Source organism: Scomber japonicus, chromosome 17 (genome assembly GCF_027409825.1).
Source record: "Scomber japonicus isolate fScoJap1 chromosome 17, fScoJap1.pri, whole genome shotgun sequence".
Lineage (NCBI taxonomy): Eukaryota > Metazoa > Chordata > Actinopteri > Scombriformes > Scombridae > Scomber > Scomber japonicus.
Genome location: NC_070594.1, coordinates 16,803,320 through 16,830,527, shown reverse-complemented (window position 1 = coordinate 16,830,527; position 27,208 = coordinate 16,803,320). Strand labels below are relative to the sequence as shown.

General features: G+C 38.0%; 2 protein-coding genes across 2 annotated transcripts; both read right to left on the bottom strand.

Moving 5' to 3' along the window:
- Positions 1-226: 226 nt before the first annotated feature.
- LOC128377037 (trans-L-3-hydroxyproline dehydratase) lies at positions 227-4,930 on the bottom strand. The gene is made up of 6 exons (XM_053336918.1): positions 4,882-4,930; positions 2,980-3,464; positions 2,727-2,896; positions 2,407-2,529; positions 1,994-2,131; positions 227-1,175 (listed from the first exon to the last, which is right to left on the bottom strand). The coding sequence occupies exons 2-6, from the start codon at positions 3,455-3,457 to the stop codon at positions 1,050-1,052; spliced, it is 1,035 nt and encodes a 344-aa protein (XP_053192893.1). The 5' UTR covers positions 3,458-3,464; positions 4,882-4,930; the 3' UTR covers positions 227-1,049.
- Positions 4,931-7,475: 2,545 nt separating this feature from the next.
- Positions 7,476-25,780, bottom strand: kcnh5a (potassium voltage-gated channel, subfamily H (eag-related), member 5a). Its single transcript, XM_053336946.1, has 12 exons — positions 25,708-25,780; positions 23,593-23,716; positions 22,935-23,041; positions 22,638-22,766; positions 21,183-21,298; positions 19,968-20,360; positions 19,745-19,837; positions 18,785-19,214; positions 13,357-13,556; positions 12,161-12,413; positions 10,539-10,735; positions 7,476-8,624 (listed from the first exon to the last, which is right to left on the bottom strand). The coding sequence occupies exons 1-12, from the start codon at positions 25,778-25,780 to the stop codon at positions 7,476-7,478; spliced, it is 3,264 nt and encodes a 1,087-aa protein (XP_053192921.1).
- Between the last annotated feature and the right edge of the window lie 1,428 nt (positions 25,781-27,208).

Here is a 27,208-nt window from a genome sequence, read left to right as displayed (position 1 = left end):
AGGAGAACAAAAGGATTTTTAAAAAAAATGTTAACTACCCCTCCTAACCCTGGGTTATTATATCAATTTGGCAAATCTTTATACAACATTTCACATAGAAACATGTTGGAAGTGGAGAGAGGAGACCTGAGGGAAGCAGGCCTTTAAACCATAAGCTCAGAGGCTTGAACCAATCAACTCCTTGGAACCACCAACACACACATACACAGTCACAGTCATTCAATTATACAATCAGCCGAGCTCACCCACAGCTACTCATACAGGTACCACAGAGAGGATCAAACCCCCGTTATTAGAGGACGAGACAGAAACAAAACACGTCAGCAAATCCTCAAATGTGATTGAATAAATGTATTTGAAATTCTAGATAAAAGCTAACCTGATGAGTAACTATATTTAGTCATACACTGCTCCAAAAGGTAAAAAACTTATTTATTTATTGTCACAATACAGTATACATGATATTTTTATTCATCTGGATTGTTTCATTGTTTTTAATTATAGTGTTTTGTAGTCATTTAAGCAACATGTGATGCATAAAATAATCTATTTGCTTTTTTGCATTATCTCTTATTCTACTGCTTGGGTCATTCAGAACAAAATTAAATACCACTATAGAGCTGATCAATGTTCTTCTTAGAGAACAGAGATTTTTACATAGTTTAAAATTTCAATTTCTTGTGGCAGCGCAGCTTTAGGGAGGCGATGTCAGTCAGTCAGTCTAGACAGAAATATCTCGATGTATTGACTTTAAATGTTGTAGATATTCACTGTGCGGATGATGAATGTCCTCTAGCGCCACCACCAGGTACACTATTCTTTTGTCCAATACTTTGATTAATGACCAAAATGATGATATTCCCATCACGCTCAGTGGTTTAGTGCTAATAGGTAAATGTAAGCTAATGCAGTACACATATCTGCTAAACCATTTTAGTATTGCCATTGTGAGCATCTGTGCCATTCACAAGACTGAAGACTCCTAGTCTTGTTAAGCTATGAAATCATTCTATAACTGTAAAGTATCTTTGATCATGTATAACTGAGGCTCACTTCAGTAGAAACCCGTGTGTCAGTTTATCCTCCGGCTCCTGAACGAAGCCTGAGACTCCGGTGTAAAACGCTCTGCCAGCGACCTCCACCACCACCGCCTTGAAGTCTCCACACTTTGTCTCCTGAATATAGACACAAAAACAATCCTCAGTGAACAGAAGTGTATGAAGTTGGTTCACAAATATAAAGTTTAGCAACGTACACAAAATTAAGTGCAATGAGATAAATCTACACAGCAAATACAACTAGGAGGATGGGAAGGGTCAAATTAAAAAAGGGGGGTCCATGTACAAAAGAAATGCAAGAATCATTCATTCCCAGTGTGAGCTTCTCTTCTTTTGAATGAGGCTTCTGGTTTTGCAAAATCAGCGCTATCAAAATATAAAGATTGCTTAGATGAAGGAAATGTTCACTTAAATTAGAAATTACAACTACTTCACCCTGAGAGCTCCTTTAGATTAAATATAAAAAATATATTGTATGATTCAATGTCAATGGACCCATCTAAATGATCTGATTTAAGACAGCATGATTTGAAAGTATTCACAGTTATAAATTCCTTCCAAAAAACTGGAATAGCACAAAGGGGATAGGGAATTTCCATCCAACATCTTCCAAACATTAGTATTCAGTAAATTAAAAAAAAAATCTGTTCAGTGATCTTGATAATACAGTTTTTCTGCTGTGCTTCAGAACAAATTCTTCACAGGATCTTATCTGTTGAACTCAGCAGGACATGGACAGAGTAAAGTTATCTATAACTGCTCCTGACCTTTGGTTAATGACACGTTTTTCACTATAACAGTCAAGCCAGAAAGAAGAGGACTGCTGCCATCTTATCAGTACGAGAGGTCCAAATTATGGTCTGAATGTGGATGTTTTAACAGTACATCTGAGCGGCATCCTTGATGACACTGAAGGAAAAATAAAGTGCTGATACCTCCACAGCTTTCCCCGTGAACTGAGATCCAGTGGCTCCGCTTTGAAACGTCCTGACCTGGTCCAGCTGGATGAGACCTTTGTGATACTGAAGAGCCACCCGGGCTGTAACACCAGACCCAGTGGGGCTTCGGTCCACCTGACAACAAAATGTTTAAACATTGTCAACATGTTTGACACTCTTTTACTAATTAAACCTGAGATAAACCAGGCAACATGTGGTGCTGCTGCTGCTTTTTGCTGAATATTTTAACTCAAACGAGGTAACACTAAGTCATTCCACTGGTCAATTAATAGTAGTATCAGTGACACTATTGTAAGATCTTGGAAAAAATGGTTAAATAGAAATTGACAAATACTTCCCTACTCCTTCAGATAACTCTTTTTAAACATGGAGCACAGTCCGTAAAATACCTGAGCTTCTGCAAACACACAGATGTTGGCGGTGGGTTCAGAGGAATAATCATCTTTGCCGTCTGTGAGGATGGTGCCATAGAGGAAGGCCAGATCATCACTGGTTGGATGGTGCAACTTCACCTGGGAGAGATTAATGCAAAAAGGGAAAAAAAAGGCAAGAATATCAAACGAACATATTTGGTTTTGTTCACAGCTACAGCCATAAAGTCCTAAGATGACTGCGTCACAGTTGTTCTATATCTGTGCTGTGAATACTGGGTGAAGTCATTCAGTTTCTTCTTATCACCTGTCAGTTGGGATAATAAGGGCTTCCTTACCTGAGATTTGACAGCTTTAGTCACTGCTGTGGCTGCATCTACCAGATCTCGAGTCCTGGACTTGGTCACATCCAGACCAAACCTCTGTGCGTCTACAAAGGCATAGAAGGCTCCTCCGTAGCTGATGTCAACCATAACGTCACCAAATCCTTCCACTGTCACCGTCACATCTGGAGCAAATTATTAGTCATGTTAGTTTGGTGAAATAAATTCAACATCTGAAAGCAGAAGAGAATCAAGATGAGCAGCTCACCTGTAGCAAATGCGAACGCTGGTACACTGAGAAACCTCACTCCTCCTGTTTTACCGTTTGAATACTCAACAAAAGCCTTCACCAGACCACAAGGACAGTGGATGTTCACCTGTGTCTCTGGTGACTGTGGTTCCTTCACCAGTTTGTAGTCCACGGCGAAGCGCCCGAGTGCGATGACGGCGTGTCCACACATGGTGCTGTACCCCTCATTGTGCATGAAGAGGACCCCCAGATCAGCCTCAGGTATCTCGCTATCCACGATGAGGGCGCCATACATGTCATAGTGTCCCCGTGGCTCGAACATCAGCACCCTCCTGAGGTGATCCAGATGTTCCCGGACATAACGCCGCCTGGATAACACACTGTCACCTTTGACCTCTGGGTATCCGCTGACGATGATCCGTAAAGGCTCTCCACCTGTGTGCATGTCAACCACAGAGAGCTCATCTCCTTCATGGGGGGGAAGCTGCATTTCCATTTTTGTGCTAATTGAAAAACAAATGGAGATTAAACACATTAACTAGCAGTGAACCTCAATAGTTTTCTGGTACCTTCAGAGATGTGTCCATAATACAGAAAGGTGGCATTAAATGTCTGGTCAGATCTGTCATCTTATTTACGAAATCTTTGATCAGATAGCTCTTATTTAACATTTTAGACAGTTTTATTGATGTATTGAAGTTTTTGCACAGCTGCATTTAACCTTTGAGAAATGCTGCTTCATTTACAACACTATAAAGAGAACTGTAGAAAATCTGGTTTTCATTCAGAAAGAAATGCTGGTTTTGGTTCCTAGACTTTGAACTTTGTATCTGCACTAGGCATGGGACGATAACCATGTTCAAGGTATACCGCGATTTGAAAAGTCACGATAACCGAAACCGCCAAATTTTCTGTCATACCGTTCCTAAGGTATGAGCCGTTTTTTGTCTGGTCAAAGACAGAAAGTGCTGGTCAGAAATCCCTCAGGTGGTGCAGCTGCAGCGTAGAGTATCACGACCCCTACCACTGTCATTACAGATTCAGGTTAAATCGCAATACCGTGAAACCTTGATATTTTTGCTTATGGTTATCATACCGCCAGAATCTCATACCGGCCCATGCTATTCTGCACTATTATTACAACTATTTCGAGTTACCCAACCCTAAATAATATTGGTCTGAGGGACTGTCTCCCTGTTAAGAGTGACACAAAAATAGGCCAAACATTACAATCAATCTTTGGAAGGCTTGTAAATGTGTACAAATCTTCACGCAATACGCTATGAAAGGTTTTATACTGATTTTAAAGCCGTTCTAAGATGTTGGTGTCTGTGCACTTTGGTACCTTGACATGAGGGGTTTTCTTAAATTGAACAAGGCACTGCAGGAGTGAACTGGGTTTATTATTTGTAAATGATGGTAAATGTTTTTGGAGACTTAGGCCTATAGATTCTAGTTGTCATTGTACAGACTTCATGCTGCTTGAAGCAGGTCATCACACAGATGTGTTTTATCAACTTCAAGACAAATTACTGTGAGTTGAATCAATTCCAGCTCATTTAATATTATGAAAAAAAGAAAAAAGGTGAGGTGATTATTTATCATGTGGAAGCTCCTCCTCCAAAGAAAACACATTTAAATCTAGTTTAAACAAGTGAGGAACATGCTCTAGTTGTATCTAGATTATATTTTACCGATGCTTCTAAGTAAATCTTCCATTTATCTATTTTTCTTCTCCCATTCACTGAGAGAAAAATCAGTTTCATGGCTGTCTGTTAGATTCAGGCTCACATATCAGCTGCGGTTAAATGAATCAATGAATATTCATGAAAAACGGACCCGACATCTCTTTAACTGTCTTCATTCACTCTCCTTCTTTTTAAAAAAGCTCGAAAACAACTCGAAAAGGTGCTGAATTACCTGAAAATGCAGAGTTTAAACTTTGGACTCTTCTTCTGCTGCTTCCTCGTCTTCTTCTTTAATGCTGAATTGCAACCTGAAGAGCATTAGCGCCACCGTGTGTCTATGTTCAGTTGTTTTTAAATCCCTTTTTATCAGTCATGTGTTTCGTAGATTAATTAAAATATGCTTTTAAAACCACATTTCCAGAGCTATTTGCCAATACTATTTTTTTAGGACAATGTCTTTAATCCTTTTAAGTCCCACTGTATGCATTAATAACTGTCTTTTATTTGCATATTTAGGACAGAGGAGAAAAACATGAACCACAGTCTCCATTTGATTGCATCACATTTTCTGCTTGAATGCTGCCCAATGAGGTGTAGAGATAATTTAGTGTGTCCCAGTCTAATCCTGCTAATCCTTTCCTTCTTTTTCTCAGTGACCTTCCCTCTCTCTAATATCTTTATACCATAATGCATACATCGTGAATTTTGTTATGAAAACGATGGCTTCTGACTTTACTTATTTGTATCGGTAATTCTACTTTATTTGCTTTAAATCCAATTTTGGTACATTAGACGCCTTCCCTTCACTGAGGCAGCTCCACAATTTTACCTGATCCCAACAAAGCCACTCCATGTTCATATTATTTTGACTCACCTGGACCAAGAAAAATAAACACGTGGAAGATTAAACCATGTCTGCATTCCTCAGTTTTCAAGTCTTTTTAGTCTTGAGAACATAAAATCTTCCTGCTGATTTACATAAAAACTGACTTTGTGTTGCATAACAGAGGAGACCGAATAACAGATTTGAGCAGGCATAATTTTTCATTATTTATCTCACTGTTGACAGGTTCCCTGGTTGCATGCAAGTTCATTTATACACCTGTATAAAATAGATGCATTGAATCAGCTAAGAGTCACATGCTTACGTCCTTACAGTTCATACAGAAGTGATTCGCAGCCATACAGAAAAACTGAGAAACAACACAATCAACTAAAACTGTCCCGATGCTGTGTGTTCATCATCTTCAACCACACAATATAATAAAAGAGAAATCTTTGTATCACAGAGTGCAAGTTTGTTCAGATTTGCATAGCAATGTGCAGTATCTATTATGATCCTGATATGAACCTGATATGTGATATATTACTTTTTAATCTCACAGTAGACAAATATAGAATCACATGTGTTGGAATTCAATATTAGAACAAAATATACCTGAGCAAGAAGTCACAAAAATAAAGTTGCCTGCATTGAAATAGTGTCCAGTAGTAAAAAGCTGAGGTTAACATAGTCACATATTGTTAAAGGGAAATGCCGATATGATGAAATAAAGAATGGTGCTAATGAATAACATAATAAATATAATTAAACTGCCATTATTGCATTCATATTCCTATTTTACATAGGAACAAACAGTTTCACCAGCTGAGAAAGGGGATGCATAGTGAAGTGCAGGGATGATATTTTTATAATCACCAGCTCCTGTTATTTTCACAGTGAATAAGTGATTTGGAAAGGGGTGTAAAACACCAACAGGTTTAAGATTTACATTATAAAACATCAGTTTAACAAGCATAAAGAGTTGATGCCACCTCATCAAAACAATTCAGAATGAGGCTTTTATAATGTAAGGCACACATTTAATTACCTGAAGGTTTATTACTTCAGTGAGGGGGACAATAAATGAGAAAATGCAGAGTCTTAAATTATACAGAGAGATAGTTTAAAATACAAAGAGTGCATATAGAAATATCCCATAGCTACAATGTGTCCAAAATAGTCTGAACTGCTCCTGCTTCGTCGAGGATAAATGGATGAGAATATAGTTATTGCAGGTGACCTACATGCTTAACCATTAAAACTGTAAACTGGAATAAAGACAGATTGTCCAAAAAGACTTGAGCTCAAAAAGTGTACAAAAATGGACCTCAGCTCTTCTTGTATTTTCACTGAGAGTCCCATCAGGCTAACATGTGTCAACAAAAGCCTTCATCAGAGTATCAAACATCACATACATAAAATTTCCTTACAATAATTACTTTAATGGTTCAGTAACAGTTACCGTTCTTTCTTGGCATTCTTAAATGTAAAAGTGCCTGTTAAATTTAAGACTATCAGAAAAATCCCTGGGTTTTTGTAGTGCTATAATGAAAGGGATTTCAACATGCAACCAAGTTGATAAAGGACCAGTGTGTAGGATTTACTGGTGAAGCTGCAGATTGAAACAAATTGAGTACCCCTCACCCTCCCCATCTAAGCATGCAGGCTGCAAAGCTTGCGAAAAAATGTCCCTCTCTAGAGCCCGTGTTTGGTTTGTCCATTCTGGGCTACTGTAGAAACATTGAGGTACAACATGGTGACCTCTGAGGAAAAAGACCCGCTCCCAAGGCAGGGCTCCTTCTTGGGTAACGAAAACACAATGGTTCTCTTTTTCAGGTGATTACCAATTAAATTTACTTATGAATATTATATTAAATTTTAACCAAGTCTGTTCTGCTAGATGCCACTAAATTCTACACACTGCCCTTTAATGCAAGACATTTCTTTGGCAGGCCAGAGTCCAGCAGGACATGCAAACTGTTTTTTTAAATCAGTGAATGAAATCAAAATGGACCATCATCTGGTTTTGGTGAGGCGGCTGAGGCAGTGACTGAGTCGTGACTTTTGACTCTTGCCTTTGGGGACGAAGTTGGCGGCAGTGAGAGTCTTCTTTTTAATGACAGCAACCTGAGGATCTCACTCACATGAGATTCAAGGACCGACAGTCGACCGCTCATCATCTGAATGTCCGCCTTCAGCTCTAGTTTGGCTTCATGCAGCGTTGCTTGAAGGAGAGCTTGCTCCGACACCGGCTGCACAAGGGTGTGTTTGAGGCTGTCAACCCCAAGACTGTGCTCGAATGGATTTCTCTCCATAGGGCTTTTTTCCATCGGACTTCGCTCAAAGGAGCTTCTTGAATCTCCGGCTCGGTCGATACGCAGATCACTCTTTGTAATTCCACTGTCGCAGGAGTCTGTTTTGTGCAGGCTTGTTTCTTCACTTGCTTCTCCTGCACTCTTGCTGCCTTCTGAGCTCCCCACCTCTCCACTCTCTTCTGAGTCCTGGTTCTTGTTGACAGCTACTAACTGTTCTGAGGACTGGGATCCTTTAGGCCAGTCCTCTGGCTTCTGTGGCTGCTTCTCATGCTCAACAACAGGAGGTGGTGGTGCAGCACAAGTGGCTTTTTTAAACTTTCCCCAACCTCGAGCACCTCCTCGACTGGTAGCACCACCTCCAGCTCCCTCTCCACCTGCACCACTTCTCTGTACAGTGCTGTTGACTGTCAGACACAACTGATTCTCTCCACAAGGCCTTGATCTAGACTCCCCAACCTCTTGCTCCGACTTCTTAGTGTGGACCAAAGCTTGTAAACCCTGTGGAGGAGCGGCTATGCTACCTTTACTGGCTGCACCTCCTCCTCCTGAGCACGGTGCACTATTCTGCACTGTGGAGATGTATTCCTGCTGCTGAGGAGATACAGGCTGACACTGTGTGTAAGACTTTGAGTCTGTGTGTTTGTGGTGCTGCGGCTCCACCTGCACAAAGTTTTGATCAAAATAAACCTGAGACTCTTCTGGTGTTGGACCGTCTCTCTGCTGCCTGAACCTTTGGAACAGCTTGCGAACTGGGTGGTCATCAGGAATGGAGAGAGTCACCTCGTTCCTCTGGTGCTCCTGCTCCTTCTTGATGTCAGCAATCTTTCTGAAGACTATCTGCAAGAGGGATGATCTGCGCATGAGGACAGCAATGTGGGAGACATACTCACTCAAGCAACATTTAAATTACAATAGCAGGGCAACACATACTCCACATTGTGCTCCACTTCAATGAAATAGAATGTAAATATATAACGCAGCTTTAAAGCAAGGATAGCCATCTGGAGCTGCTATGAATGCTAAAATATTAAAGACTTGAGAGCAGCAATGCACAAGGGAAACCGTTAATTGAGCAGTAATGCAATAATGGAGCAATATCTAGGCCCTGAGAGTTTCTGAACCCCCTCTGAGGACAAAGAAGGGAAAAAGTTCTGAGCATCTCCAATTACATATTTCACTGGGTTGTACATTCTATGTTGTTGAAGAAATTCTGGCAGTATCTATCAATGAAATAACCTGCGGTGGGAGCCACTCCAAATATTACATTTTTCACCAAAGTACTATCACATATTAAAGCATACACACCCCAAATTTATGGTGAACCTTCATCGCAACTGTGAGGATTTTCTTCTCAAAACTACAAAGCATTTACATGTTACTTCTTGTAATGAATAAATCCCCCTTTAAAAACCAGTGGAGATTTAAGTTTCAGCCAAAGTTTTTTCAAGGCTTTACTTATCTCTAACTGAATGGCTTTTATCATCTTGTCTTACCTTGTTCTCGGACACCACCTCAAGCTTTAGGGCACTTTTATGGTCAAGAGGAAATGCATGTAATCACATAAGCTGCACAAAGCAAACACATGCTGAAACCAGGAAGAAAATAATCAAAACTCTGCTCTATGAAAACAAAAGATTCTCCTATGAATATATATGTTATCATAGACCAATAGGCAAAACATAAAGGAAAACACAACATCCAATATAACCGTGCATATTGCAGCAACCTTTTGTCAGTGGTCATGTGAGGTTGAAACCTGCTTCACGGTAAAGTAGGTGGAGATGCAGGCATGAGGAATTTCTAAATGCTGTTCATATTAATAATAGATGGCTTTATTTTTCATTGAATACATTTTAGTGAAAGCCATGAATTTTTCAACACATAGACACAATTTGCTTTGAAACTGTTCTGGTTTAGCGCTGCTTTGCTGTGTGAATACAGTGAATACGATTGCATAAGACCTCTTATAATGAAGCAATACCACAACCTAGAAAAGTCAGAGATGTAATAAAACATTATTATGAATTAGCATCTTTTGCTAAACACTGTTTTGTAGGATGCCGTGTTTTTAACTTGTAAAGAATTGATGAAGAAATCATATTAAGTAAATGTAAGTCTGTTTATACTTACTTCATGTAAGTGCATATTTAATCATGTATCATATTTCATGTTTGAAATCCACATCTGAATTATTTCACATAGGCCACTACAGAACAAAAAGCTCAACAAACCCACCAGAGGGGCTTTAAAGGGAATATCCATTAAGATTTACTTATGTATGTAACGCTGATCCCATAGGATAAAATTACGTCGATACTGTATATGAGCACCTTAATCTCAAGGCTGGAAAGCAATACAGTGCATTAATGGGATTAATATTTATAACCTCGAGAAGCTCTATCAAATATTAATTAGTCTTTGTTTCAATAATAACTTCTGATTTTGAAATTTTGTAAACAGTGTGCATGTGCAATTATTTTCAGCAATTTTCAAATTATATGTAATGTTTGAGTGAAAAATATGTGATAGGTGATATAATTGAGATAAAAATCCTCAACATTCAGTTGTTCCCCTTTGTTAAATAGCTTTAAGATTGTTAAACTCAAGTTATTCCACACTGACTGAAATAACCACACTGTTTAGTTGCCTTGCTTAACCCCATTTCACGCTAATGTCTAACTGGGATCAGATATAAAAATGAGAGACAGAAAAAAAAACAGGTGCACTTTTAAGAGAGTGAGTCATTTTTACCCTTTTTCGTAGATTGCAGGTGAGGATGAGGTTGCGAGAAAATGAGTTGGCAAATGCTGTGTAAAAGTCCAGCACCCTCATTAGAGCCTCTCTCCTGATGACGTGCAGATCGCAGTAAGTCAGAGCTCGGACGTTTGCACAAGCACGGGCCTGCGTGGTCTCTTTCCAGAACACGTCTCCAAACACATCACCTTTACCTGTATGGTGCAAGACATTGATCTAAGTATCTTAGACATACACATCTGAGATAAAAGTACAATTTTGTTTTTAAGGGGAGATCACAACATGTGAAAAACTAGCAAGCTGTACAAAGATGTTTCTGTGAAAAAGACAAATCAATAACAGGAATAGAAGTGGCTATATTCTGGTAGTGAGTATCATCATGTTACAGTTAAGGATAGGTTCACAGTTTTTCAAGTCTGATTTAAAACAAGTTATTATTCCTCCTGTTTATACTGGCTATGAAAGGGTCTCCTCCAATGTGTGTACAATGTAAGTGATAGTGGTCAAAATCCTCAGCATTTAAATGCATAGTTGGTATTTCCTGCCACTAGGCGTCTCTCAATCAAAACAATAACAAAAGACTAGTTTGATGACGTTGTGAATTAGCGTGGGATCATTGGAGTTGTTTTCTTCATTGTTAATCAACCACTTTTCCAGTCAGCTTTTCCCGGTTAGGATTCCTTCAGTGTTCATTGTTCAGGAAGATTTACCAGGAGCTGAATTATCTGCAGAGGTCTCCTCCTCTCCAAGACAAACGTACATGGGGTTTAAAACCGGTAAAAACACTGAATAAAGCAGTTTCACGTAAAAAAAAAATAAAAATCTGTGTTTCGCCATGCTGTTTGGCAAAGGACGCAAAGAGGGGCTTCCAGCTGAGGTTTGAAAATTTTTGAAAACAGTTGGGATAATGTAACTACACAGCTCAACAAAATAGGTCTAGTTTTGCTTTTTTTGTTTCTTTTGTTTTTACACATTTTAATGCAGAATAGATACATGTTAAAGTTTTATCTGAAGTTTATCTAAAACTAATATGAGGCATCAGCAGTCTGAGATAATCATATAAAGTGGATATCTCACACATTTACAGTCTTTTTACAATACATTCCCTGTTTGTGCTTCCTCAGATAATGTCTCCTTGTTCTGCAGTGGAAGTAAGTAAGAAAAAGAGGGACCTTGGAACCAAAAAGATTAACACTCAAAGATAACTACTTGATTTGGACCACTGAAGCCTCATATTAGCTTCAGATAAACTTTTAAACACATTTTTGCTGAGAACGAGGCTTGTGGATTTTAGACCCCATCAATTAAATTGAAAGGATCCTCTAATGGCCAGTATGAACATTAGGAATGATTATGTCAAGAAAAAAATATTTTAGTGTTCATTTGGGCACCTGACTGTAGTTTGGTTTTCAAGACAAACTTGAAAAATTGTGAACTTGTCCTTTAATCATTTCTAAGCTATAAACTATATATTTTAAGACTTTTTAAAATGGCTGGTGAAAATATTGATCATGAATGCAACTCTGCACCAACACAACCTTTGCTCCACTTTTATCTGTGCCAGCAGGCCTATAGATAAAACTTGGCACAGTCTGTTTCATAGTATTGCATAGGATTACCTAGTATTGCAATGACCTCATCATCCTGGATTACTTCAAGTGAACCAGAGACTACAAAGCAGAGGGTGTCAACACTTTCACCGATATGGAAGATTAAGTCTCCAGGTGCACAGTGTGTGGTCTGAAACTCCACAGCTAGAGAGCGCAAGCAGCCGTCACTGGCCAGACGAAACGCTGGGTGGTCGTTGAACACCTGTCTGTTCAGGTGGACGCAAATGTCTGCTCGCATGTCTTTAGGACAAATTGAGAGAACCTGAGAGAGAGAGAGAGTGAGAGAGATGAGATTGAGATGAGATTTTACAGTATTAAACTAGCACTCATTTTTACACAGTTTACATCAAGAGTTTAACTCAGTCTGTGGAAACATGCATATAATGTCTTAACTTACCCTGATGATTGAGACAAATTTATAAAAAAAACATTGAAATGTGGGCATGGGCATTTATAGTTAACAGGGAAGATTGAACAAAAGACACTACTGAGTTGAATTATGGGAATTGTAGTTTTTGAGCTTAACTCCTACTATTACAGTAAGGATGTCTCGACTTCTGCTGCTTTGATTCTGACCATTAAAAAAAAAAGATTTATTCATCTGTCTCTTGTGAGTTGAATTGATTGATTAACTGCGCCACAAGTATACTTTACTATAGAACTTTGACATTGAAAGTAAGAATTTTCCATTTAAGTTCCTACTGCACAGGCAGTATTTCATGAAATATCAGCAAAGTTTCAATGAACCCTTAAAAGTCATTGAGTGTATTCAGTCTTCTGTTGTGACCTTTGAGGCTCGTTACTGTTCAACTTGCCACGTACCCCAGTCAGACGTGAACATATATTTTTATGACAGGGTTAAAAATGATAGCATTCTTACTTTTTTGACAGTCAGCGACACTGCTGTTGGTCCTAACCTCAATTAGTTCAACTTTGGACTATTACACATGAAACACATATGTGCACTACAACACTACAAACCTCTGTATGTAACTATATACACATATGTATATATGTATATGTATGTGTGTGTATGTATATATATAATCAAAATTATATAACAGCAGTGAACTACCTACAGTTTCCACCTAATATATTGAAGAGGATATATTAAGTGGATTGCTCCTAGTATATCATTAAATACATTTGGATCATGAACATGTTAGTGTATCACCAAGACTGAAACATTTTGATCAGACTAATACCTTATCTGTGTCGATGCCCTTAGACATGGCCCAGGTGGAGACGATGAAGTCCATGACCCTCTCACTAAGACCTTTGGGGACCTGATAAAGTTTGAGGAAGTCACGCACATTGTTGAGCATCTCATGGTAGCGGTTTGTGTTGGTGTACATCTGCTGGAAGATGGTGGTGACATTTCCAAAGATGGTCGCATAGAGCAGTGCTGAAACCAAAAATGTAGAGCAAAGTCTCCCACTGAGAAACAAAAGGCTACCTTACAAACATGCTGATATGCAGGGCTGATTTATTCAACATCAGATGATATGACATTTCATATTAGGAAATAATTGGGATTATTAGGATTTTAGTTTACGTGAAGGTCTGAACCACTTTTAGGTGAAAATAAATTATACTTAGGGTATCTATTTTCTAAGCAGTATTCAGGTATGTACACCTCACATTTGAGTAAAAACCCCTTAAAATTTAAGAAATTATCACAATAAAAGGAGAACAGTTGGACCCAAATGCAACAGACAGCAGGCAAAGGGTAAAGCAAAACATTTATTGAAGGAAATCTAAAGAAACTGTGACACAGGCACAAGACAAACTGAGCAAACTGAACTGAAAATGAAACGCTAACTGAACGAACAAGGAGATGAGGTGCAGTTGAGGAGATGGGCGGAGAAGCTCAGGCGAGGGGAGTGAGGTGACGAAACAGGACAACAGACAGGGAGCTGATTGGCTGGGGGAAACAGTGAGAGCAGTGCAGGGCCGATGGGACTGATACAGGACAGGTGTGGCGGTCAGGAAGGCGTGTAGAAACATAAAAGGGAACACAGAGCAAACTGAAAGCACTATCCTCTGAATAATTTATAATAAAACTAACAAAGGCAACTTAATATCATGATAGCCTTTTAGAGAAACAACTAAAATCAGTTGTCAACACTTTCCAGTCTTAACATAACAAGAAGAAAAGGAACCAAGCAACACGGAGCCAGTCTGTGACAGAATAATAATCTCAATAATCATAAAGATGAACTGGGATTAAACAGAATAAACAGAGTGAACACAGGGACCCAGAACACCAAAAACACAGTCCTAAACCCATGAGTCCATCACACAAATAACATTACAAGTTCCACTTTCCTTGCATGCCTCACTGTGTGGAAGAGACTGTGATCATTTTTTTTATGTGTAAGGCAACATCAGATTTGATATTACCATTGCTTTACTAACTGGTATCTTACATCAGTGTATCAGCATCTCTACTGTACATGTATTCTATAATATGCAGAATAATTCACTGAGGTTGAAAAAATGGTTATGATTAAAAAGTTAATACATGTGTGCACACAACGAGTGGTGGATTGAGCCTCTATAATGTAATTCATAGCTAATGCACATTTCCTCGAAGAATGCTGTGCTGCAGTGCTGCCGTGACCTCAAAGAGTCAGTCAGTATCTCTTATCGTGAGGTTTTACCCACTCAAGGGGAAAGAGTCGCCTTCAGTCTCCACAGCAGGATCACAGAGAATGTTGGGATACATAACGTGATGGCTCATTGTCCGTTTACTACACTGAAGCCTTTGGGCAAACTCTCCCTTCCTTCTACTCCTCTCTTCACTCACATAATTAGTGTATCCATAGCAGGAGATTTATTGGCCGTAATTGAATCTGACTCCTCAGTGTGACTGAGTGATCTTCGTGATCAAAACGCCACCAGAATAATGGGTATTTACTTTTGGAAGTACAAACCTTAAAGCGCAGTCAGTCAGTTTGTGTTTTCCTCACAGTTTTTATTGCATCACGTTACATGCTGTTTTAGAGGAGTGGGCCAAAGGTTAGTACACGAGGCCAAGTCGTGACAGAGGAACTGTAAGCCAAGGCTGACAGTGGAAGCAGTGACACTAAAGGTGAAGCTATTACTGTAACTGCAGTGCATGATGGGAATAATATAGACAGCGGTGTAAAAATAGAAATTTCTATTTCTGTGAAGAGGTTGAAATAATTCAAATGAAGTTAATGCGATTTATCAGTTTAGGTAATAACTTCACATCACAAAAGCAGTCATCTATCAAGTGGATGAACTCATTTTTGTGAATTAAATATTTGCATGAGTTGTGCTTGGGTTAATTTGATGTTCATAACACTGTTAAGTTAGATATATGATCTAAAAGAACTGTTAAGGCAGTGTATACAGTGTTTGTAAGACAGTAGTGTTACACAACATGCTGAGGTCTACAAAAGTGCATCACTGCTGAGTTAAGTTAGAAGAATCTACATAACAAGTTTAATCTAATATACAGTTTTGCGTCATGGTCTGAAAGTAATGCGAAAAAAACACTGCAGTTGTCTTACATCTGAAAGAGGAATCAAAAATAGTTACTAGCTTTTACCTGGATTCTCTTAGTTTGTTCAGTTGTCTCCATTTAAACAGCTATGTCCTTAACGTTTTGTATAAAGTGTCAAGGCAATGAGCAATATGATAATGTAAATTATGAAATGCAAAGATATTTAATGCTGTAGTTCTGGAAATGAAAGTATTTTAAAATGAGAAGGGGCTTATGAATGAACACAAAAGCAATTCTCTTTTGTTAGTGGGTAGTGATGACCCACCTCCAGTCAGAGCCTCATAGAGCAGGCTGTGATGGGCGCTGAACATGTCACTTTTTATTATCGACAAAGCCGAGCCTTAACTCAAGCACCGTGACTGCAGCTAAATGTGAATTAGTACATGACCAGAGTCAAGAGTACAAAATGTTATCTCTAGGTTACCTAATAGCTACTGCCAAGAGTAAAGAAATATGTATGTATAAAAAAAAAAATTCTGAGATTTAGGAATTTAAACAACTACACTGAATTGCACATTTGTATCATAATGGAAAAAATGTATGCATAGTTCCTGATGAAAAGTAAAAATCTTCATCCAGGTTGTAATATGGAAGATACAGTACATGGATTATATGTCAGCCCTGACTACTTCATAACCTAAACCTGATGTTTCCAAACTGACATAAATCTAAAACAAGGGAGGATTGTCTCTGGCAATTTCCTGCATGCTGCAACAAAAGGAGGAGAAAACAAAGCACAGAAAACATGCTGAGCCTCCAATTTTTCTTGTCCGTGCCGAGTGAAACATACTATTACTTCATCTGTCATGCAGGATCTGCAGCTCAAAGAACTACACAGGAGCTCGAAGTGCTGAGAGAAATAAAGGGTTGTCACTGCTTCATTGTGGTTTTGTTTTTAATTTAACATGATTACTTTTTTAGTGTTTAGTGTTTGTACTGCTTTGTGTGTTTGTGTGCTTTATTGATTAAAAATGAGTAACATTGCGTCAAGTAAAATTCATATCATTATCATTATCATTATCATAATGTGCACCGTTTATTTTTGTTTTTTACATGTTTTTTAAAATGTTCCTTTATGTGGATTGTTGACTGTGTTATTCTTCATACCTCTGCAAACTGCTCCTCTGGGACAAATACAGTGTTTTGAATTGAATTGAATTGAACTAAATTATCTAAATTAATATACAATCATACAATTATGTTGATCTTTGCTACACTCAACGCTTATCTTACTTAACTTATTTGTTTTATACCGTCTATGGTAAAAAACAGCTATTTGTTGATCATATTTGAATTTGACTTCATATCTGTGAGGATCCTCCTGGACCTGTACAACAATTACACCATATGCAGCTGTTACAGAGCCAGCAGGGTCATGGAGCATATAATCATGTCTAGCATGCAAGTAAATGTGTCCAGATTGTTTCGGCTCCTGCAAAGAACTGCTGGCAAGAATGAATTAATGCGTGAATAAAATGATAATATGCTTCGTTTGGTGTGCAGTGGATTTATTTTGGAGTGACAGCTATTGGTAGAGGACTGGAATATTCCACTTATCAATGGCATGTTACTACTCACTGACAGATTTCACTGTCCACTTGCAACTGCTGTCTGAAACTGGTAGTTTATCTCATTTACTGGCAGATAATAACCACTCCTGGCAGTCAACTGTCACTGCTACACTATCAGTCTGTAGCAGTTGCATGACATACTGTACAACTCACACAAAGCTTGAGTGATAAAACCAATAAACAATTAAATTCTACTTTATGTGAATATTGAATTATTTTGAATGAACTCTGGTGACTAGTAATTGACTAGTTCCATTCAAAAAGCATCAAATTCTCTCTCTTTCAACAAGCCATTATAGTCTCAATCTCTGAATTTGGGCCTCTTTAAGTGTTCTGGTGGTCATTTTGGAAACGATTGCCTTGTTATTAAGATGAATAGTAGCTTTGATGTCTGATGTGTCTGTGTTGATTGACAGTCCAAACTATTATTGTTGCAATATTTTGGTAAGTTTAATGTTACTTGATAATGATACCTTGCTGTGTTAGTTAGCTAATGTTAGCACTGCTCAATGTTCCTGGTAAGCTAGCTGTAGCTTTGGTCTGAGGTAGCGGGGGTGTTTCTAGAGCGTGAAAGGAAAGACCCTCTGTCCTTATTTGGAAGGTGCTGGCTCCAAACGGAAAAGATGGCACTAACCGTAAACTATAGACCAGCATTATAAAAGGCACATCTACAAACTGTATTATAAAGTTTGTGACTTCACAGTGTAAAGTCGAACACTACTGCAGTGGGCTGCACAATGCAGAAGCAAATGTGGAAGCTCGATTTTTCTAAACCTTTGTGCCCGGCGAGCAATTTTCATTTGAATGAATGTGCGCCATCCTTGAGTCCGGTATCCAGTTCTTATAATACATCCATGGTTTAAAATGAATGCCAATAGCCATAAAGATACCTGTATCCAAATGTGTGGGAAGCAGTATCTGTGAGGGAAAACGAACATCTATTGTGACATTGGAGGATCATTCTGATGCAATCGTTTCTTTGTTAATTGTATAAATCAGCATTTTGGAACCTAGATAATCCTTTCATATGCTCCTGAAACGCAGTGGAGCTGATGTGCCTTTGTCCTCTAATCCAATTGGTTTGCACTGTCAAGGTTGTTCTGCGTGTCCACTGAGGAAGAAAAACAGCGGTCACATTGATTTAAGCTGTCTTGAAAAGCTTGAAAATAATTTCACTTGAATTTCACTTGACAAACTGTCCTCTGCTAGCTGATAAATATAGAATTTAGATGTTTTTTCAGAGGCTCAGGAGAATGTAGGAGAGATTTGAGGACTTGTGCTTATTGCAATATGTTATGTGTGATAAAGAGAGCTTGTGTGTACCTGCATTGGATTAGTGTGTCCCTTGACCATCACTCATATCAAGTAAGGTAATGATAGTATTTGTTGTGTAATATCAGACCGGTTAGATTGTTTCACTTCACAAAAAAGAAAGCAAAATTACATTTTAAATACTTTTTGTAGATCTTATCAAACCTTTGGAGTAATTAATATAATCAAGATAATTGTTGAAAATAATTGTATACTTACAGCCCACCATCATCATAGCAACGGAGAAAATCTTTTCACCGTCTGTGGTTGGAGCAATGTTGCCAAATCCGATGGTGGTGAGACTCGTCATGGTGAAGTAAAGAGAGGAAATGTACAGTGTGTCCTTGTTGGGGCCGCCCTCCCACTGGCCGGTACCACTGGTGTTGTAACGGTAGGGAGTACCGATACTCATGGCCAGCTGATAGAGCCAACTGTCTGTCTTGATGGTGTTCGTGGTCTCGTCGATGACCTCGTAGTCCCCGATGCTGTACCAGATGCAGGCCAGCCAATGGGCCACCAGGCCAAAGACACATACTAGCAGAACCAGGACGGCTGCTCCATACTCCAGATAGTGGTCCAACTTCCGGGCCACTCGTCCTAAACGGAGCAGGCGGATGACTTTTAAAGAGCTGAAGAGGCTGCTGAGACCCTATAGAGCAAGAAAGGTGAAGGAGGTGAATAAGACATACTGTATTGGAGAGGTGAAACAGTTACTTGAAGATTAATCTGCAACAATAAAAAAAAAAAGATATAAGCAACAAAAATGCCAAAAGAGGAACTTGTTCCAGCTTTTCAAACATGAATATTTGCCAGTGTTATTTGTCTTCTATGAGAATCTTCGTATTTTAGGCTGTGTTGGAGAAACAGACAACTTCGATTTGGGAGATTATGGGGATAAATTATTAATCAATCAATCAAGGAAACAATCAACAGATTATTATGTATTGAAAATGACAATTAGTTGCAGCTTTGCTGAATTGATATTTCAGAAGGTTTTCTTTCTTACTTCCATGGATTCAGTAAATATGACTGAGATTGTCTGCTGTCTGGTGCTGGGATTAACACTCTGAGTGTGTCACAACCAGCGATACCTTCCACATACACTTTAGATGTATTGTTCATTCATTGAACAAAACAATGCTAATGGCAGCTTAAAAAGAAAAACATGACTTTTCTTACTGGGAGTACAGAGTCCTCCATCCTTGTGCTGTTCCTATGGAAATGGGAGACATCCCGGAGATGACTCACTGGAGAGGCAGATACGATGACATCCTTCATAGAAACAGCCAAGCAGAATGTTAGACGTACTAATGCCTGAGCTGTTTTAGCAATAAATCAATCACAAATCAAAAGAATTGTCAAAAAATCTCCATTTAAGGAAGAAGTTATGAAATTGACTTACCTCATCCACATTTTCAAAGGCATTAATTATGTCGTAGGGCAGACAGGACAGCAGATCAATGACAAACCACGTTTTCATGTAATTCATTCGTATCAGCTTTGCGTCTGAAATGACCTCTCCTGCGGGACCCACGAAGGTAGTGTGGAAGTTGAGCACAATGTCAATCAGAAAGACGACATCCACAATGCTGTCCAGCACCAACCACGCCAAGTTGTTTTGCTTGGTCTTAAATGAGACATTATAGGGCACCATGATAGCAGTGTAGAAGGTGAGGATGAGGATGACCCAGTCCCAGGTGGTCTTGAAAGTGCAGTAGTGGAGGATGATGTGTGGAGGGGTCTTAGGGGCTTCTTGCTTGTACTGAGGGAGGATGTCTGATCCCAGCTGGAGAGCCTTTTCATTGAAAGTAAACATAATGAGAACATTATCATGTGATCATGTAAAGTAAGACCAGTAATTCCTCCAGTTTTGGCATTTAATATTTCAGGATGTCAGTTGGGTTAGGGTTATCAAGAGAACATTTCTAAAGTATATTTGAATTGTCTTATTGTTCAAAGCTGCAATAACACCATTTCCATTAAAAAACATGATAACAATTCTAAATACAGTTAAAGAACAGATGGACCTGTGGAAATGTTTGCAGTAGTATCTACAGTATCATCACTTCACTTCAGTGCTTTCCTGATGTCACTGGCAAACTGACAGTGTAAGAAAGTGTAGAAATACATGTTCTAGAATAATTGTATTCACTCAACCTGCTTTTTCCACTTCTACTTTAATTATTAATGTCTTACATTTCCCAAATACACATCGCACATTCTCCATTTGACATCATGGGACGATGGTTATAAAACAGGGGCCCTTTATTCAAAACTACATTTGGGCGTATCACTATGAAAAAACTAACTAGTTTACAAACACTGGGGCATGTCTCTGATCACATCTATACACCTAATAACACAATCTGCTCTCTGGTCTATTACAACTAGTAGAAATGATCTTCTCTTTTTTGCTTGCACATGTAACTGTTTCTGTGTTTTCTCACCATCCTACTGGATTTTCAGATGGATTAGTCTTTTAAATTGGTAAAGCTCTTACCAGCTACTATTCTCTTTATAAACTCCACATTGACTGTTTTACGTTCTTCTTGGTTGAACTTGATAGATACAGATCATCTGAAAACTACTTCTTCATTTCAACCATGGAGCTGCTCACCTCAGCCAGTCTGGAGGGTTTATGGGTGACCTCAGTCTTGCTCAGTGGTGCTAACTGCGGCACCACGTTGCGATTGTTGGTCAGTGCCCGCGTTAGTTTGGCAAATTTTGTCCATCCTGACCATAGACAAAAAGACAATTAATCATTCTACAAAGATATACAACATGGCATGACAAAATTTCCAAGGATTTTTACTAATATTGCAAAGGAAATATACAGCTTTTAGCCTTTTAATCTCTTACCATATTACTAATCTTAAAAACAGTTAACAATTTATTTGTAGTTGTTGACCGATGGAGGAAGGAGGCAGGTGGGGTGCTGATGGGAGGCTTCAACAACATTACATTGAAAAAACTACTTTAGGAAAGTAATCCAATTTGATAAGAATGTACATGAATGCATCACTGTGGCACAGCTTCCCATGAATCCAGATCTTTGTGCACTTATAATTTTCCTTAATGGTACTGTAGTAGATCACCACAATAAATTCTGTGTACAGTTAATACTGAAGTATGTGTCTCTAAAAGTAAAAATGATTCAACAACCCAAAGATAAAGATCAGTGTACATGGCGCTTAGAATGTTAACAAGACTGTTTTTTCCATTTTTGCAGTAAAACCAGTCACATTTTGTCACCTACAGTTTCACTGTCAGTTGACAAATGCTTGTGTGTGCAAATCAGCAGTATTTTCAAACAGTCACAATCCTCATGTGTGTTCTGTGTTTCTGCTTTACATATGTAAAAAGTCTCAGTGGTACCCAGGGACACAGCACCGTGTAGACCCACAGAGACTCGTGCTTACTGACCCGCACACAGAACACCTGGACATTTATGTGTTACATACCAGGAAACAAATGTGTGTTAAGTCACAGCCGCTGCTTTCGGCTACACTGTAACCACCATGCTTTTTCAAGTAAAACTGAGCAGCAGAAACAAGGGTTGCATTTCAATAAAGACATGCACACGATCAAAAATCATGAATTTGATATTAGGACCACATACTCTTCAGTAAGTGGAAGAAGAAATAAAACTGCCATACATAAAAGAATACAAGTTTCGTCTATTCATGCACACACACACACTATTTTTACATTCACCTCAATGTTAATTATTGTAATGTGACTATTAGTGCTTTCACAAAATATTTGCACAATGAGATTTTTGATAAATAATCATCAGCAATGTGGATATAATGACTAAGTGGGTAAAGGCGAATAATAGAACAGCTGGAAGATCACTTTACATCTCTGTACTGTAAAGCAGTGTTTAAAACTAAGAAAAGTCAAAAAGTATGCCATATTATGATATCCAACATCTAAGACAATATCTAGTCTCATATCACGATATCGACATAATATCGATATATTGCCCAGCACTACCTAGAATCTTGTCTACAATGAAATACTGAATACATTCAAGTTGAAACCATTTGGTTTAGAATATGAACTCTCTCACCTCGAGCTGTTTCATCTTCAATCGGTTGTTTGAAAAGTGTAATGTCTCTGAAGGTACAGAGGAAAAGCACCACCTTGTCATTTTCGTTCCTGATCGGTGCGACCTGCATGTAAAGCCATATCGGTGTTCCTGCAGGAAACAATCAGCATGAACGTTGTGAGAGAGCACAAACAGATAATGTTGTTACCAAAGAGGAACTGAGTGATTGCTAAATAAAAATGATTAACTATGTCACTATTAATTACGCATTGGAGAATCTATTTTAGTAAAAACATAGCACTCAATAGTGACACTTACTATTCTTTGCATAGAGCAGCACCTCATAGAAATTGGACTCATAGTTGTCAAAGGTTTGTCTGATATTGTCTATTGTCTTCTTGTCAGTCAGGTCACCATACATGAAACTTCATAAAGAGAAAGAAAGAAAGTGAGAGGGAGCTTGTCATTGTTGGATGGTCATGGAGAAACAAAGACAGATGATTAAAGACAGACATATTCTGCATACTTGTAGTTGTTGCAAATCGGCGGTCATATTTTCTAGAAACAACAACAGAAGAGTTCAGATCAAGTTTCTATTTTATTTCTGGACTTTCATTTGTCAGTTTTCTGAATTACCTCACCCTTCACATTTCAAATATATAAGTGAATTTCTTACACTGCTTACCAAATAAAGTTATTGGAGGTGCTGTAGCTGAGATTCAATATAAACAAATTAGGAAAAGAATTTGCACACTCTGGCATGTGCTATATTAATTTACGGAGACAAGCTTCCTGTCAGAGACCTTCTCCATGCATCAACATTAATGAAGTGACTGAGAAAGAATACAGATACTGACAATGACTTCCCGATTCCTGATACATTGGATCATGCCAAAACCAACCAACATATATTTCTTAAAATATAAACCACACATTGTACCTTCACATTCACATTATACGACAAAAAACATCTTACTTGCACGTGCTACTCCTGTGCATGACCTCAGCTCTGTGGTAGCCAGACAGCTTGCAGAATCCATCATTGCTGTATACAACCGGCCACTCCACTATCTGTGCATTGCCCAACAGGAAACTGGTTTCTGAGACAAAACAGTGTGAAAAAAAACTGTCATCACTAACAACAAACCTGCAACCCAGAGAAATAATACACCTGTTATTCAACCTTTGGGAGTTTTGTCTGTGAAAGCGGAAGGATCCTAATTGTCATCGCAGCTGGTGTTATGCTTTTTTTTTTTAATGCTGCAGTGCGCAATTGAAGCATTTTTGCAAATATTAAGTCAAATCTGATATTTCATGGCTAGTGTCTAGTGTTGTAAATTAGCCAAATCTTTACTTCACATATTCAATGCAATTATACAAATGCTACCACTATTATCATCCCAATAATAAACATATATAACTAAACAAAAAGAAAAAAACATTAATATTTAAAGCAAAAGTAAACAGGGGTAATAAGGCAAGTCACTGGGCAGAAATATTTGATAAAATGTTGATGTTCTAACCTTAATGTGAATTAAAAATTGATGGGGAGCTGCAAAGTTCTGCAGCTGTTCAGCAGTTTGGAGGAGCTGTAGTCACGAGGGACAAAGTGAAAGGAAATCTTCTCTAATTTACACTGCACAGCTGCAATTAAAGCTGTCAAACTTTAAAGAATTATCATGTTTATCATCAAATTAAATACTTGAGTGTTGAATGGGTTTATGAATCCATTCTGTGCACTTTTTGTTGTACACCAGTCTGGAAAAATTCAGATAATATTGACTCGGGTAAGGTGAACAATATCTTTACAAGCACTTGATCCATGTTGTTTTTGTTTCTACAGTCAGCCTACGATCACCTTAAGAATATATCAGGGATTAAAGGACTTATGTCTCAGCAGGGTTTGGAAAATCTTATCCATGCATTTATCTTCAGCAGGCTCGACTACTGTGACAGTGTCTTTACAGGTCTCACTAAAAAATCAATCAGACAGCTGGAGCTTATTCAGAACTCTGCTGCTTGAGTCCTCACTAAGACCAAGACATTATGTACCATCCAGACCTCTGAGATCGTCTGGGACAGGTCTGATTTCTGTTCCCAGAGTCTAAACTAAACATGGAGTGGCAGAATTCAGTTTTTATGCTCCAGTTATCTGAACAAACTCACAGAAAACTACAGATCTGCTGCAACTTCATCTCTTTTAAATGACGGCTGAAGATCTTTGTGTTTGCTGCTGCCTTTTATTAAATCAAATTTAAGACATTTGATTCAATTCTTGTGCTGCACTGTAACTTTTATTCTTGTATTTCTTTTCTATTTCACTCTCTATAACTCTTAAATTGTATTTAAATATTCTTCTATGTGTTTCTTAATGCTTTAAATGTTTTATGTACAGCACTTTGAATTACCTTGTTGTTGAAATGTGCCATACAAACACACTTTCCTTGCCTACTGCAATTCTCTGACATATACTACATTTGTAATCTCAAATGCACTTAAATCTCACTTTAACTATCCGAATGCCACAGAGACTTTTCACACATTTTGAATAAGTGTTCCAACTATTGACCATTTTGCAGATTACCTCCCTGAAAATGCAAATCTAATCTATAAGAATGAAAACGCATTTTTTTCACAATGTCTCATTATTGGTGTTATTTTATTGTTATTATTATTTTCATTGTCATTATTATTATTGTTGTTATTATTATTATTGACATCATTATTTATTCAAATCTCAAACAATCTATCAGGAAAATGCAGTGAAGAGGCATTTAAGCACTTTTGATAAAATATCATATAACTGAAAAAATCTGTCACTCCTTTAGGATTATTACAAGAATAGGACATTACACAAAATGTATCAAGTGAGGGAGTTTGATACTTACTTATTGCATTATTAATGTGATTTTATATTGCATTGTTGTTGAAATTTAAATACAAAAAGTTAAATGATTAAGCTTCCCATTAAATAAAATAGAAATACAATTGCAGGTTTATTTAAGCATCCTATTCCTGTTGAGTTACTTGACTTACATGACAAATCAACATCCATTCATTCTTGTTTCCCCCTTTTTAAAATAAAACTCACCGCTGGAGCGCCGAACAATATTTTCCAAAAAAGTGTTTTGCGGAGCTACCAGTCCTCTCTTGCCCCCATGCATTATGGAGGATTCAGGACAGAGATTCAGTGCTGCTCGGTGCTCGTGCTGATGCTGTCTACCCCCCTCGATGGTCTGCCAGACAGGAATGAATGAACCACCAGTGTCAAGTTAAGCAGAATAAATGCGCTTATATCCGCTTTATGGTTTCACAAATAAAGGACTCATGGTGGAAGGTGGCTTATTGTTCTCTTTTGAGTGTATGAATTGAACCATTTAATGTGAATTATGAAGTGAATGATAGATACTTTAATTAACTGCAGCTTTCACAGTATATACTACATTTTCAGCCACATTGACCAACACAAGAAGTCTAAGCCTGAGCTTTAAACAGGATCATTTTAGTCAAAATATATGTAACAGATAACTTGGGATAATCTTTGCTTACTTTAATGACAATCTCTTTTCACTGATGTAGCTGGTATACACATATATATATATATATATATACATACACACATATATTAGGTAAGGCTCAGAAGATATTAAACTGGTTAGTTTTACTCTGAAGGAAAGCCTTCTGTGTTTTTGGTATTATTGTCTCTGGCTTCATGAATCTGTCTGCATTTATTTGATATACCCGTTATACAGTTTATGATAAGACATAAATGGAAATGTATTTATAAATATTATCCAGGACTATAAATGCCCTGTTGTTTCTCCACTATGCAAAACTAATAACTATGTCCAGTGTGGCACAACTGTTTTAAGATGTAGCCTACATTAATTAGTTAATATACAGAACATGTATCAATCTTCCCAAATTTAACATTTTAATTAATATTCTATTCCACATATCTATGCTGTCCTCAGCATAAAAAGAGATAAATAATGATATAATAATGGACTCTATTTATATAGCACTTTTCTTCTAAAAAAGTTCAAATTAAAAAAACTGTAATGAATAACAAAAGAAAAACAAAACAGAGAGGGGAATAAAATTAAGTCACACAAAAATATTAAGAAGTGTCCAAAGTGGGATTTTAAAAAACCCAGCTACATATCCAACATTCAGAAAATCTTTCCAATAAAATATTGTTTTAGGAAGAGATTTTTAAAAAGCTAAAGATGTTGTCTGTCTGATCTCGATAAGCAGACTGCTCCACAGTTTAGATGCCCTAACAGCAAATGTCCGGTCACTTTTGGTCACTAGTCAAGACATAGGAATAATCAGCAGAGCCTTACCAACGTAAACGCCCCGGCACACAGGGGGTCAATAAGTCCTTGATGTAATTTATGTAATGTAAGCAAGACCATTTAATGGTCTAAAAGTGATATGTACGTTTAAAATCAATGTGGATGCCACAGTGTAAGTTGGCAAGTACTGGAGTAATATATTAGTTCCAGCAACACTCTGTGCTAGGTGGAGTCAGTGAAGGAGCTCTGACTGATGCTGTGCATTACAGTAAAGACAGAAGAAAATAAATGCAT